This window comes from Erythrolamprus reginae, chromosome 13 (genome assembly GCF_031021105.1).
Source record: "Erythrolamprus reginae isolate rEryReg1 chromosome 13, rEryReg1.hap1, whole genome shotgun sequence".
Classification (NCBI taxonomy): Eukaryota; Metazoa; Chordata; class Lepidosauria; order Squamata; family Dipsadidae; genus Erythrolamprus; species Erythrolamprus reginae.
The window spans coordinates 3,650,856-3,666,117 of NC_091962.1; the positions used below are offsets into that span (position 1 = coordinate 3,650,856).

At 46.7% G+C, this 15,262-nt stretch overlaps 1 protein-coding gene across 1 annotated transcript; it reads left to right on the forward strand.

The window, feature by feature from the left end:
• The first annotated feature begins 461 nt into the window (after window positions 1-461).
• LOC139175535 (ras-related and estrogen-regulated growth inhibitor-like protein) lies at window positions 462-12,074 on the forward strand. Its single transcript, XM_070766687.1, has 4 exons — window positions 462-668; window positions 4,470-4,523; window positions 5,356-5,432; window positions 11,011-12,074. Exons 1-4 carry the CDS (start codon window positions 554-556, stop codon window positions 11,428-11,430), a joined length of 666 nt encoding a protein of 221 aa, XP_070622788.1. The 5' UTR covers window positions 462-553; the 3' UTR covers window positions 11,431-12,074.
• Window positions 12,075-15,262: the final 3,188 nt, after the last annotated feature.

Sequence of the window (15,262 nt, forward strand, 5' to 3'; positions counted from 1 at the left end):
TCCCTCTTTCCTTCCCTCTCCCCTCTCTTTATCTCTCCCCCCTCCCATTTTCTCACTTTCTTCTTCCTCCCTCTATCCTCTCATCACTCTCCCTCTCCCCCTCCTTCTTTCTTCCTTCTTTCTTCCTTCTTTCTCTCTCTCTCTCTCCCGTTCCTCTCTCCATTTTTCTCCACCTCCGGCGTTCTTTCTCTCCCTCTCCCACTCTCCCTTTCTTCCTCCTCCCTCTATCCTCTCATCACTCTCCCTCCTTCTTTCTCTCTCTCTCCCGTTCCTCTCCCTCTCTCCTTTCTTTCTTTCCGCCTCCCTCTCTCTCCCCCCTCCCTACTTGGCGGCTTCACCTGGGTCTCACCTCGATGCTAGATGCGGGGCGGGGCCGACTCCGCCCACTCTGGCCGGAGGCTCCTCCCCCTGGTATAAAAAGGCCGCCCGGCTCCGCGTGAGCGGCAGACTCGCCAGGCAGCAGGTGGCACAGCCAGGTGCGTCCTTCCTCCTCCTCCTCCTCCTCCTCCGCTTCTCCCGCCCGCGCGGCTGCCGCTGCTGCTCCTCCGCCGCCATGTGGGTGCAACTCAAGACGGTTGGCCGGCAAGCCGGGAAGAAGCCCGGAGGGATCTGGCCCAAAGTGGAAGCTAACGTCCTGGTCACCGGGGCGGAGAAGGTGGGGAAGTCCGGTAAGTGGTTGCCGCCGCCCCGGAGCGATCTCTTGAGCCGGAGCTGGTTTCTGCGGACGGCCACCTTCCCTAACCTGAGCTCTGCGCTCGGACTACAACAACTATCCTCCCCGGCCAGCGTGGAAATGCTAGTTTTAAGGGGAACCCTTAAAATAAGAATTAGAGCTAGAAGGGACCTTAGAGGTCATCTAGTCCAGCCCCTGGCTCAAGCAGGAGACCCCCTATCCCATTGCAATTAAAATAGAGCTTGGAGGGACCTTAGAGGTCATCTAGTCCAGCCCCTCCTCAAGCAGGAGACCCCTATCCCATTGCAATGAGAATAGAGCTTGGAGGGACCTTAGAGGTCATCTAGTCCAGCCCCTCCTCAAGCAGGAGACCCCCCCCTATCCCATTGCAATAAGAATAGAGCTTGGTGGGACCTTAGAGGTCATCTAGTCCAGCCCCTCCTCAAGCAGGAGACCCCTATCCCATTGCAATGAGAATAGAGCTTGGAGGGACCTTAGAGGTCATCTAGTCCAGCCTCTGGCTCAAGCAGGAGACCTCCTATCCCATTGCAATGAGAATAGAGCTTGGAGGGACCTTAGAGGTCATCTAGTCCGGCCTCTGGCTCAAGCAGGAGACCCCCTATCCCATTGCAATGAGAATAGTGCGGGCAGGGACCTTAGAGGTCATCTAGTCCAGTTTACAGTATTTCCTACCCCTTATAATAACAATGCTGCTCCGTGGAAACTATACCCGATACAGAAAAACTATATACATTTTTGAAATCAGAGCAACAACAAAAATGATTCAGAACAGTACAAGGTCGACTGCGATGATTACAGAAATATTTTTGTAGACCTGTGTAATCTACTCTGATCTGTACCACCAAGAATGGTTTCCATGCAAAGACGGGTTGGCAGGTGGGAGGCTGATCTACAGTTTGGGTTTTTCCGCTCTCAGCTACTCCAGGGTTACCTGGGTGATTTGTTTTAGTAAGGTTCCCTGGGGGTTAAGAGGTAGGGCTTTGCTTTGTACAAAACCTGGTGGCAATCTAAACTCAATTAAGCTATAAAAAAGCCTTCTGAACCCCAGCTGATTGAAAGGCTTTATGGTGTGAGTCATTCCGTTGGGGCGTCCATGAATGGATGTCTCATTGCAGTAAGAAAAAGAAGGAGAAATAAATGAACCCAAGCCCTGAGCAGCTTGTTGGGTTTTTTTTAACCCAAAACTCTACCCAATTTTAATAAGTTTTTTTTTTAAAAAAACCCAGGACAGGGTGGATTTGATTTTAAATCAAGTCGATCTAAATGGTGATTTAAATCACGATTTCAATCGGTAGTAAAAAGGCTTGATTTAAATCCACTTGATTTAAATCACAATTTAAATCACTAGTAAAGGCTTGATTTACACTCAACTTGATTTGAATCATCGTTTAAATCACTAGTGAAACATAGAAACATAGTCTGACGGCAGAAAAAGACCTCCTGGTCCATCTAGTCTGCCCTTATACTATTTTCTGTATTTTATCTTAGGATGGATATATGTTTATCCCAGGCATGTTTCAATTCAGTTACTGTGGATTTATCTACCACGTCTGCTGGAAGTTTGTTCCAAGGATCTACTACTCTTTCAGTAAAATAACATTTTCTCATGTTGCTTTTGAAAAGGTTGGATTTGATTTAAATCAGTAATAAAAAGGCTTAATTTAACTCAACTTGATTTGAATCATCATTTAAATCACTAGTGAAACATAGAAACATAGAAGTCTGACGGCAGAAAAAGACCTCCTGGTCCATCTAGTCTGCCCTTATACTATTTTCTGTATTTTATCTTAGGATGGATCTGTGTTTATCCCAGGCGTGTTTAAATTCAGTTACTGTGGATTTATCTACCACGTCTGCTGGAAGTTTGTTCCAAGGATCTACTTCTCTTTCAGTAAAATAACATTTTCTCATGTTGCTTTTGAAAAGGTTGGAGTTGATTTAAATCAGTAATAAAAAGGCTTGATTTAACTCAACTTGATTTGAATCATCAATTAAATCACTAGTGAAAAGGCTTGATTTAAATCACTAGTGAAAAGACTTGATTTAAATCAACTCGATTTAAATCACAATTTAAATCAGTGGTGAAAAGGCTTGATTTAAATCAACCCGATTTAAATCATCATTGAAATCACTAGTAAAGGCTTGATTTAAATTAACTTGGTTTAAATCAGCATTTAAACCGCTAGTGAAAAAGCATTTAAATCACTAGTAAAAAGGCTTGATTTAAATCAAGCCAATTTAAGTAATTGTTTTTAAAGAGCAACTGTTCTCTCTTGTCCCCCAGTGGGACCCGCAGTTGACCCACCAATACTGCAAAATCTACAGTCCCACACCACATTTAATGCCAAACAAACTAAATTATTAAAGCATCTCCAATAGATCTTTAGCAAGATTTTTTCCCTCCCAAAGACTACTTGAGCGTAGGTGTTATATGGGTGTAAGTGTCCCCTTGATTTTTGCGGGTCTGAACTTCATGAATAGCCCATACCACAGTTTAAAAAAAAAGAATTAATTAAAAAATACTTCGCGGGTTTTTTTCTATACCACGGTTTTTCCTGCCCGATGACATCATACGCCATCGCCAAACTAATAATTTTTGCAAATAAATAACAAAAAAAAATAATTATTGTTAATAAATATGTTTATAAATATCAGGATCACTAAGTGTCTTATTCAATAGTCAGTAATAATGGTGAGTAAATGGTTGTTAAGGGAATGGGAAATGGTAATTTAGGGGTTTAAAGTGTTAAGGGATGGGTTGTGATACTGTTCATAGCCCAAAATTGTGTATTTACTTCCGCATCTCTACTTTGCGGAAATTCGACTTTCGCGGGCGGTCTCGGAAAGCATCCCCCGCGAAAATTGAGGGAGCACTGTAATAACAATAACAACAACAACAACTTTATTATTATTATTATTATTATTATTATTATTATTATTATTATTATTATTATTATTATTTAGTATGGTTAATCCAGAGAAAAAAAGGACTAAGGCCAGGGGTGAAATGCTCCCAGTTCGCTCGTGCCTGTCAGTCGTCGGAGAGCCGCTTGCGAAAGGAGTGTGAGGCTCCACCCACCTGCCCAGATGCCGCCAATTGGATTCTTTTACCCTCTGCGCATGCACAAAGCATTCTGCTCATGCGCAGAGGGTAAAAGAACCCAAATGGCGGCAGGTGGGCGGAGCCTCGCGCTCCCGTTGTGATTGACTCTCTGATGACTGACAGGCATGAGTGAAACTGGGAACTGACATGATAGTGGCACCCCAATATTTGAGGGGCTGCCACAAAGAAGAGTGCCAGAAGGCAAGACATTGCCCCCCAAACTCCGCGTTGCTAATTTCTTTATTTTTATTTATTAATTGGACATATATATATTTATATATACACATACACACACACACACACATACATACATATGTGTGTGTTTTCGTAGACACGGGTATATGTATGTAGAAAAACAAAACCCGAACTCAGAACAATCTACATATATATATGTGTGTGTGTGTCACATGTTTTTTTGCTGAATTTGAAAATTAAGGGAGACTAGGATAGATCTATTTCAGCCTTATTTTGGCCTCATCAGCTAGCCATACCCACTGGGACTTGAACCTGCAACCTTTGCCTTGTAAGGCAGAGAATTATCCTCTAGGCTACAGTATCTAATCCCTTCAGCTCTGTACCAGGGAAGGGTTATATATATATATCAGACCATCACCTCATGAAACTTGGATAGCGGAGCGGCAGCCATGACACTTCCTCTTCCTTTCATTCCAGCTTTGACTGTCCGGTTTCTGACCCGAAGGTTCATTGGCGAATACGGGAATATTGGTAAGTGAATCTCTTCTTCCCGTATCAGTTAATTTGTAATATGAGGTGCCGCAAGGAAGCCCTATTAGTTATAGGATAATAATATGAATACAGTGGTAGCTCTGCGTAGAACGTTTGTAAGAAGAAGCAATTTTTCCCATAGGAGTCAATGTAAAAGCAAATAAGGCGTGCGATCAGGGAAACCACAGGGAGGGTAGAGGCCCTGTTTCCTCCCAGGAGATACCTAGAGAGGCCCCACACAGGCGTCTCCCCACCTTTTCCAGCCCTGTTTCCTCCCAGGAGATTCCTAGAGAGGCCTCACACAGGCTTCTCCCCACCTTTTCTGGCCCTCTTTCCTCCAAGGAGATTCCTAGAGAGGCCCCACAGAGGCTTCTCCCTGCCTTTTCCGGCCCTGTTTCATCCCAGGAGATTCCTAGAGAGGCCCCACGGAGGCTTCTTCCTGCCTTTTTCAGTTACGGTTGCGGAAGCTCGGGTTCGTAAGTGGAAAATGGTTCATGAGAAGAGGCAAAAAAATCTTGGACACCCGGTTTTTATCTAGAAAGGTTCGTTTGTAGTTAAAGGTACCACTGTATAATATTTATGAATGTTTTTGCTTTATATTGGGGTATTCTTTTTTTCTTAGTTTTCTTTGTGTGTGTATTGTAATTTTCTCTTGTATTGTTTTTAATGTATATAATTCAATAAAAAAAATTTTTTTTAAAGAAAAGATTATCTTCTTCCCTGTAGCACCTCTCTGTTCTTTCTAATTTTCTTCCCTTCTTTCTTTGCTGTCCTTCCTTCCGTTGTCACCTACTGTCATTTTTTATCATTATTATTATTTCTTTACCTCCAGAATCCATTTATAATCACAACATGAAGATGGCTGGACGGAGTGCATCATTTAGTATCTGGGATTCGGCTTGCCCACAGGTAAGCATCATTCATTCATTCATTCATTCATTCATTCATTCATTTATTTATTTATTTATTAGATTTGTATGCCGCCCCTCTCCGTAGACTCGGGGTGGCTCACAACAGCAATAGAACAATTCATTTCAAATCTAATAATTAAAAAAAACATTTAAAAAACCCCCATTATTAATCAAACAGACATACAAACATACCATACATAAATTGTATAGGCCTGGGGGAGATATCTCAATTCCCCCATGCCTGGCGGCAAAGATGAGTTTTAAGGAGTTTACGGAAGGCAAGGAGGGTGGGGGCAGTTCTAATCTCCGGGGGGAGCTGGTTCCAGAGAGTCGGGGCCACCACAGAGAAGGCTCTTCCCCTGGGTCCCACCAGACGACATTGTTTTGTCGACAGGACCCGGAGAAGGCCAACTCTGTGGGACCTAATTGGTCGCTGGGATTCGTGCAGCAGAAGGCGGTCCCAGAGATATTCTGGTCCGATGCCATGAAGGGCTTTATATATATCCTGTTCTCATTTATACACACACACCAACACCAACACCAACCCACAAACACACTGGAAATCCTATCCAGTCCACACGACAATCCCATTTTTAGTCACTTTAGATCCTTGATACTTAGATTTGGGAAGGGGTATTTGGGACCTACAACACACCCTCACTCATTGTAGGAATGTACTGCGTCCAGTTTGGTCATCACACTATTTTTAAAAAAAGATGTTGAGACTCTAGAATGAGTGCAGACAAGAGCAACCAGGATGATGAGGGGACTGGAGGCTAAAACGTACGGTGAACGGTTGCAGGAACTGGGCCTGGCTGGTCTAGGGAAGAGAAGGACCAGGGGAGACATGAGAGCATCTTCCAATATTTGAGGGGCTGCCCGAGAGAGGAGGAAGGGGATCAAGCTATTCATCTGAAGGAAGCAGACAAAGAAGAATGGATGGAAACCGACCAAGGAGAGATTCAACCTGGAAATAAGGAGGAATTTCCTGACAGTGAGAACAATCAACCCATGGAACAGATGTTGCCTTTGGAAGTTGTAGGAGCTTCATCCCTGGAGGCTCTCAAGAAGAGACTGGACTGCCATCTGTCAGAAATGGTGTAGGGTCACCTGCTTGGGGGTGGGTGGGGTTGGACTAGATGACCTCCAAGGTCCCTTCCAACTCTGTTAATCTGTACGAGTTGGCCATGCTGAGATTTCACAGATTTTCAGCAATTTCTTTGCCTTCCGCGCGTGCACAGAAGCAAGAAGATGCTGAAAATCGACAAAAAGTGTCCTCGCATGAGATTTTTGCTTGCTGCGCATGCACAGAAGCAAAATCTCATATGTATATATGAGATTATATATATATACAGTGATCCCCCGCTCGTTGCGAGGGTTCCGTTCCAGGACCCCCCGCAACGAGTGGGTTTTCGCGAAGTAGCGCTGCGGAAGTAAAAACACCATCTGCGCATGTGCAGATGGTGTTTTTAACTTCCGCAGCGCTAGCGAGGAGCCGAAGATTGGGGGCGGCACGGCTGTTTTAAAACGTCGCCGCCGACATGGGGGGCTCGCTAGCACCCCCCCGAACCCCCAACCCGGGTTTGGGGGGGTGCTAGCAAGCCCCCCATGTCGGCGGCGACGTTTTAAAAACACCCGCGCGGCTTTCCAATGAGTCCCGAAGACAAACGCGGAAGTTTGACGTTTGTCTTCGGGACTCATTGGAAAGCTCCGATCGTTTTAAAACAGGCGCGCCGTTCTCCGCTGACTCCTGGCGAACTTCCCCGCTTTAGGAGTCAGCGGAGAACGGCGCGCCTGCTTTAAAACGATCGGAGCCGGCCGGCTCCGATCGTTTTAAAACAGGCGCGCCGTTCTCCGCTGACTCCTGGCGAACTTCCCCGCTTTAGGAGTCAGCGGAGAACGGCGCGCCTGCTTTAAAACGATCGGAGCCGGCCGGCTCCGATCGTTTTAAAACAGGTGCGCCGTTCTCCGCTGACTCCTGGCGAACTTCCCCGCTTTAGGAGTCAGCGGAGAACGGCGCGCCTGTTTTAAAACGATCGGAGCCGGCTGGCTCCGATCGTTTTAAAACAGGCGCGCCGTTCTCCGCTGACTCCTGGCGAACTTCCCGGGCGAAGGGCGAAGGGCGGGCGAGCGGGTGCTGGGGGGGGCTTCGCCCTCCCGCCAGCAAGAGGGGGAAGACCCAGGGAAGCCGCCCAGCAGCTGATCTGCCCGGCGCCATCTACGCATGCGTGCCCATAGAAAAAAGGGCACGCATGCGCAGATGGTGTTTTGACTTCCGGGTTCAAAAATCGCAAATTACCCTGTTCGCAATGGTCGGGGACGCAATAACCGGGGGATCACTGTATATATATATAAAACGTATCAGGAAAGACTTCATGAACTCAATCTGTACAGTCTGGAGGACAGAAGGAAAAGGGGGGGACATGATCGAAACATTTAAATATGTTAAAGGGTTAAATAAGGTCCAGGAGGGAAGTGTTTTTAATAGGAAAGTGAACACAAGGACAAGGGGACACAATCTGAGGTTAGTTGGGGGAAAGATCAAAAGCAACATGAGGAAATATTATTTGACTGAAAGAGTAGTAGATCCTTGGAACAAACTTCCAGCAGACGTGGTTGGTAAATCCACAGTAACTGAATTTAAACATGCCTGGGATAAACATAGATCCATCCTAAGATAAAACACAGGAAATAGTATAAGGGCAGACTAGATGGACCATGAGGTCTTTTTCTGCCGTCAGTCTTCTATGTCAGTGTTTCCCAACCTTTTTTGAGCCACGGCACATTATTCATGTTTTCAAAATTCTGGGGAACACTAAAGGGGGGGGCGGCGGGGCTAAAGAAAAGTTTGGACAAAAAAAATATCTCTTCCTCCATTTCACTCTATTTCTCCCTCCCTCTTTCTCTCCCTTCCTTCCCTTCTTTCTCTCCATCCCTCTTTCTTTCTTTCTCTCTTTTTTGCTCTCTTTCTTTCTCTCTCCCTCCTTCCCTCCCTCTATGTCTTTCCCTCTCCCTCCTTCCCCCCTTTCTTTCTCTCTCTCTCTTGCTTTCTTTCCCTCTCTTTCTCTTGCTTTCTTTCTCTCATTCTCTCTCCCCTCCTTTTTCTCTCTCTTTCTCTCTCGTTCACCACGCCAGCAACAGAGAGAAAAAGAAAGAGCGAGAGAGAGACGGAGAGAGAGTGGAGTGCGCAGCAGCCATCAGCCTCCTCGTCCTCCCAGACGTCCCCAGCGCCCGGCCTCGCGCCGCCTCCCGTTAGCCCGGCCGAAAGCCACACAGTCCCGGACTCCCAGATCGCTCGCTTCTCCGGCCAGCGCGGCGCTTTCCTGGGCAGATGGCTTTGCTGACCGGAGAAGCGAGCGATCCGGGAGTCCGGGACTGTGTGGCTTTGCGCCATGAAGAGAAAACGGCAGCAGGGAAAAGTCGGCCGTTTTCTCTTCATGGCGCAAAGCCACACAGTCCCGGACTCCCGGATCGCTCGCTTCTCTGGCCAGCGCGGCGCTTTCCTGGGCAGATGGCTTTGCTGACCGGAGAAGCGAGCGATCCGGGAGTCCGGGACTGTGTGGCTTTGCGCCATGAAGAGAAAACGGCAGCAGGGAAAAGTCGACCGTTTTCTCTTCATGGCGCAAAGCCACACAGTCCCGGACTCCCGGATTGCTCGCCCCAAGGCAGGAGGCGGCGGCGGAGGAGAGTGGGTGGATCGGGCGGGCAATGGGGCAGGGCGGAGAAGCCAGGGGCGCGTTTGGCCGGAGGCACCGTGGGGAGGCAGGGGCAGGGAGGTGCGGCAGTAGGTGCCTCCGGCCAAACGCGCCCCTGGCTTCTCCGCCCTGCCCCATTGCCCGCCCGATCCGCCCACTCTCCTCCGCCGCCTCTCACCGCGGCACACCTGACGGTGTCTCGCGGCACACTAGTGTGCCGCGGCACACCGGTTGGGAAACGCTGTTCTATGTTTCTATATGCACCAGGCGCATCTCCATTTCCACTACCAGAACCCTGATCCCAGCTGTACCAGCTGCAACCCACTAGTGTTCTCCGGGTCCTGTCGGCTAAGCAGTGTCGGTTGGCAAGACTGTGGGGGAGGGCCTTCTCTGTGGTGGCACCAGCTCTCTGGAATCAGCTACCTCCTGAGATCCATACTGCCCCCACCCTACCGACCTTTCGGAAAGCCTTAAAATCCTGGCTTTGTCAGCTAAGCAGTGTCGGGTGGCAGGACCGTGGGGGAGGGCCTTCTCTGTGGTGGCACCAGCTCTCTGGAATCAGCTACCTCCTGAGATCCGTACTGCCCCCACCCTACCGACCTTTCGGAAAGCCTTAAAATCCTGGCTTTGTCAGCTAAGCAGTGTCGGGTGGCAGGACCGTGGGGGAGGGCCTTCTCTGTGGTGGCACCAGCTCTCTGGAATCAGCTACCTCCTGAGATCCGTACTGCCCCCCACCCTACCGACCTTTCGGAAAGCCTTAAAATCCTGGCTTTGTCAGCTAAGCAGTGTCGGGTGGCAGGACCGTGGGGGAGGGCCTTCTCTGTGGTGGCACCAGCTCTCTGGAATCAGCTACCTCCTGAGATCCGTACTGCCCCCACCCTACTGACCTTCCTGAAAGCCTTAAAGTCCTGGCTTTGTCAGCTAAGCAGTGTCGGTTGGCAGGACCTTGGGGGAGGGCCTTCTCTGTGGTGGCACCAGCTCTCTGGAATCATCTACCTCCTGAGATCCGTACTGCCCCCCACCCTACTGACCTTTCGGAAAGCCTTAAAGTCCTGGCTTTGTCACCAGATAAAATGACACAGCTTCCAGTTCCATCTGTAAAAGGTACGCACAATTCGATTAAGGGGTTTTAAATTGTCTTTCCAATTGTCTCTTTTTAGATGCTTCTTGTCGTAAGCCGCCCAGAGTCCTTTGGGGATTTTGAGGCATATGAATTAAATTAAAAAGTGTTCGGAAACTTCAGATCGTGCAAAATGCAGCTGCGAGAGCAGTCATGGGCCTACCTAGGTATGCCCATGTTTCACCAACACTCCGCAGTCTGCATTGGTTGCCGCCGATCAACTTCCGGTCACAATTCAAAGTGTTGGTTATGACCTTTAAAGCCCTTCATGGCACTGGACCAGAATATCTCCGAGACCGCCTGCTGCCGCACGAATCCCAGTGACCGATTAGGTCCCACAGAGTGGGCCTTCTCCGGGTCCCGTCAACTAAACAATGTCGGTTGGCGGGCCCCAGGGGAAGAGCCTTCTCTGTGGCGGCCCCGACTCTCTGGAACCAGCTCCCCCGGGAGATTAGAACTGCCCCTACTCTCCTTGCCTGTCGTAAACTCCTTAAGACCCACCTGTGTCGTCGGGCATGGGGGAACTGAGACATCTCCCCCGGGCATATACAATTTATGAATGGTATGTGTGTATGTATGTGTGTTTTTAAAATGTTTTTAGTAGAAATTTAGATTTGTTGTAAATTGTTTTTTCACTTTGTTGCGAGCCGCCCCGAGTCTGCGGAGAGGGGCGGCATACAAATCTAAATAAACAAACATAATAAATGAATTAATAAATCCTCATCCTTTCATTAAAGCTCTTTTGGGACTCTCCTCCGCAGGCCTCCAATATCCAGAGCTACCTGAACGAGACGAAGCTCCACTGGGCCGACGCTTTCGTTATCGTCTACAGCATCTGCGACCGGGCCAGTTTCGCCTTCGCCCGCCGCCAGCTCCACTGGCTCCGACGTTCGAAGAGGAGAAACGAGTCCGGGAAGACGCCCATCGTTTTGGTGGGCAACAAACGGGACTTGGAGCACCGGCGGGCCGTGTCCAGCGAGGAAGGCCGGCTTCTAGCCCTGTCGACCAACTCGGGCTTTTTCGAAATTTCCACCGCCGAGACCTACCACGGTTCCTTGGTGGTCTTCCACGAACTTCTCGACATGGTCCAGGACTCGAAGCGTTTCGCGAAGAAGGCAGTGGGCCTTCGAGAGATCGTCCGCCGCGTGTCGGCCATCTTTGGGCGGAGAAATACTGAGTGAAAACCTGGCTGAAATGTAGAAGGTTCCGATGGTGGTTGTTGACCCAAACCGGAGTTCCGTTTCAAGGAACGTCAGATTTTTTAAAAAAATGTTTTCACAGAAGGAAGCAAGGGAGCGAAAACGTGATGTACTAGTCTTTCGGCACAGCTTGAAATGTTCTTCCTGATTGCCATGGGCAACCAGTGAGAAATAGTAGATTTTTTCACCCCTATCCTAGCGACACACTCGTCTCTAGCAATTCGCAGGCCTCCGTTTGTAAGACAGAGCTATCAACACATAACGGCAATTGCTCAGGCTTCGAGTAAGGAACAGGAATAAAACTGAATTTTCTGCAGGAGAGCCTTGAATTTTGACAAACTGGCATCTATACCGAACACGGAATAAAAAGGGATCTTGGAGGTCTTCTAGTCCAACCCAAAGACGGGCTACAAGAATGGTGGAAGGTCTTAAGCATAAAACGTATCAGGAAAGACTTCATGAACTCAATCTGTATAGTCTGGAGGACAGAAGGAAAAGGGGGGACACGATCTGCTGTGTTTTGTGGCACACTCACATTTTTGATTCTGGGTGAACTGGCTGTTCAATTATACGAAGCCCAACTCTGGTTCTTAACGTATGTTTTGTTTAAAACTTTGGAATATAGAGAGGAGTTAAAATATCGAAACATTTAAATATATTAAAGGGTTAAATAAGGTTCAGGGGGGAAGTGTTTTTAATAGGAAAGTGAACACAAGAAAAAGGGGACCCAATCTGAAGTGAGTTGGGGGGAAAGATCAAAAGCAACATGGGAAAATATTATTTGACTGAAAGAGTAGTAGATGCTTGGAACAAACTTCCAGCAGACGTGGTTGGTCAATGCACAGGAACTGAATTTAAACATGCCTGGGATAAACATAGATCCATCCTAAGATAAAATACAGAAAAGAGTATAAGGGCAGACTAGATAGACCAGGAGGTCTTTTTCTGCGGTCAGTCTTCTAGGTTTCTATATAACTCTCTTGCTCAGGCAGGAAAAAACTATACCATTTCGGACAAATGGTTATCTAATCTCTTGTTAAAAACTGGCGTTGGAACATTCATAATTTTTTTGGGAGGGAAATTGTTCCCACTATGTGATTGTTTTGATGGTCATGGATTTTCTACAGTTGCTTTTCACTGTGGTTGGTTTCCACCCGTTGCTTCTTGTTTTGCCTTCAAGAGTTTTGGGGAATAGCTTGATCCCTCTTCTTCGTGGTGGCCCCTCAAATAGTGGAAGACCGCCATCCTGTCTCCCCTGGTCCTTCTTTTCATTAAATAAGACATATAATAATAATAATACATTTATTGTCATTGTCAAAACAACGAATTGTCATTGGCAACGGAAGTCATATGACATCCAAGGACCAGTCCCACCATACATAAAATCAGAATAGGTAAATTTAAAAATAGAATAAAAAATAGAATAACATTTATTTACTTATTTATTGGATTTGTATGCTGTCCCTCTCCGCAGACCCACCCACTACAAATTCCCCACCTTGAACCACTCATCGAGTTCCAGTTCCTCCAACCATTTAAAAAAATATTTTAGCCTCCAGTCACCTAATGATCTTTGTTGCTCTTCTCTGGACTCTTTCTATCTTTTTTATAATGTGACCAAAACTGGATGCAGTATTTCAAGTTTGGCCTTACCAAGACCTTATAAAGTGGCATTAACCCTTTATATTGTCATATGTTTTAGCCTCCAGTCCCCTCATTATTATTATTATTATTATTATTATTATTATTATTATTATTTATTAGATTTGTATGCCGCCCCTCTCCGCATCCTGGTCGCTCTTCTCTGCAGTCTTTCTACAGTCCAATATACTGTATATATATATACAGTGTTCCCTCAATTTTCACGGGTTCGAACTTCGCGAAACGTCTATACCACGGTTTTTCAAAAATATTAATTAAAAAATACTTGAGTTTTCCCCCCTATACCACGTTTTCCCCCGCCCGATGACGTCATATGTCATTGCCAAACGTTCATCTGCCTTTAAAAAACATTTTTTTAAATAAACTTTAATAAATAAACATGGTGAGTAATAATCTAAATGATTGCTAAGGGAATGGGAAATTGTAATTTAGGGGTTTAAAGTGTTAAGGGAAGGTTTGTGATACTGTTCATAGCCAAAAATAGTGTATTTACTTCCGCATCTCTACTTCGCGGAAATTCGACTTTCGTGGGCGGTCTCGGAACGCATCCCCCGCGAAAATCGAGGGAACACTGTATATATATTTAAGTGTGGTGACCAACATTGGATGCAGGATTCTAGATATGGTCTTACAAAGGCATTAGTACCTCATTTAATCTTGATTCTATCCTTTGGTTGATGCAGCCTAGGATTGTGTTGGCTTTTTTGGTAGCTGCAGCACATATTTAATTGGTTGTCCACTAAGACTCCAAGGTCCCAACTCAGTTACTTCTGTTGAGTAAAATACCACCTATATTGTACCTGTGCATTTGGGGGTTTTTTTTGCCTAAATGTAGAACCGGACTTTTTTCGCCATTAAATTTCATTGTTAGATAGTGCCCAAATGTTGAAGTCTGCATTTTGCACCAATCTTCTGAAGAGGTGGCTATTCCTGCCAGCTTGGTGTCACCTTCAAATTTGACGAGTTCTCCGTCTATCCCCTCAACCCGATCTTGCAAGTCCCAAGAATGTGGAAGAAGAAGAGACCGATACTTTTCACCATTTGTATATACGGCAGAAAGATCAAAAGCAACGTTGGGGGAAAGATCAAAAGCAACATGAGAAAATATTATTTTACTGAAAGAGTAGTAGATCCTTGGAACAAACTTCCAGCAGACGTGGTAGATAAACCCACAGTAACTGAATTTAAACATGCCTGGGATAAACACAGATCCATCCTAAGATAAAATACAGGAAATAGTATAAGGGCAGACTAGATGGACCATGAGGTCTTCTTCTGCGGTCAGACTTCTATGTTTCTATGTTTCTAAATATCAATATTTATACATAAGACACTCGCTTTGCTGCCTCTCTTGTTTTGGTAAATACATCAATTATTACAACTCTCCCTCTCCACTCTCCTAAACGTGAATACATTTCTGAAGTCTTTCAGAGACTCTACAGCAGGGTCCCCCAAACTTTTTTCACGGGGGGCCAGTTCACTGTCCCTCTGACTGTTGGAGGGCCGGACTATAAAAAAACATATGAACAGATTCCTATGCACATTGCACATACCTTATTTTTTTCTCTCTCACTCACTCTCTTTCTCTCTCTCTCTCTCTCTCTTGCTTTCTTTCTGTTTCTTGCTCTCTGCCTCTCTCACTCTCTCTTGCTATCTTCCTCCCTCCCTCCCTTTCTCTATCCCTCTTTCTACCTCTTCCCTCCCTCCCCTCCATCCTTCCTTCCTCTCCACTTCTCTTTCCCTCGCTCTTTTCCCCTTCTCTTTCCCTTTTCTTTCTTTCTCTCTACCTCTCTCTCTCTCTTTTCCCTCTTTCACCCTCCCTCTTCTCTCCCGGTGGAGGACTCACCCGACAAGCCTCCACCCTCCAACCCCGGACTCCCATTCAATCCCCATTCAGAAAACAGGAGCTAGCAACTCAAAGAGGAGGAGGCGGGTGTGTGCGTGTATGTGTGTGTGTTGTGCCCAGCTCGGCTTTCCGCAAGCCTTACTTTACCTCGGGTGAGATGAGATTGAGGGGGACGTTCTCACTGCTTTTCCAGTGCGGCCTTGGAAAAGACCCGTGGGCCAGATAAATGACCTCAGCGGGCCACGTGTGCCATAGTTTGGGGACTGCTGCTCTACAGGGACTGAAGAAATTATTAGGGGGAAGAAA

Excerpts from the sequence above, each read along its gene's own strand:
- LOC139175535 (XM_070766687.1), top strand. The coding sequence starts at position 554 with ATGTGGGTGCAACTCAAGACGGTTGGCCGGCAAGCCGGGAAGAAGCCC. Across the intron at positions 4,524-5,355 it reads TGGCGAATACGGGAATATTG|AATCCATTTATAATCACAAC; the intron begins GTAAGTGAATCT and ends CTTTACCTCCAG. Across the intron at positions 5,433-11,010 it reads GGGATTCGGCTTGCCCACAG|GCCTCCAATATCCAGAGCTA; the intron begins GTAAGCATCATT and ends TCTCCTCCGCAG.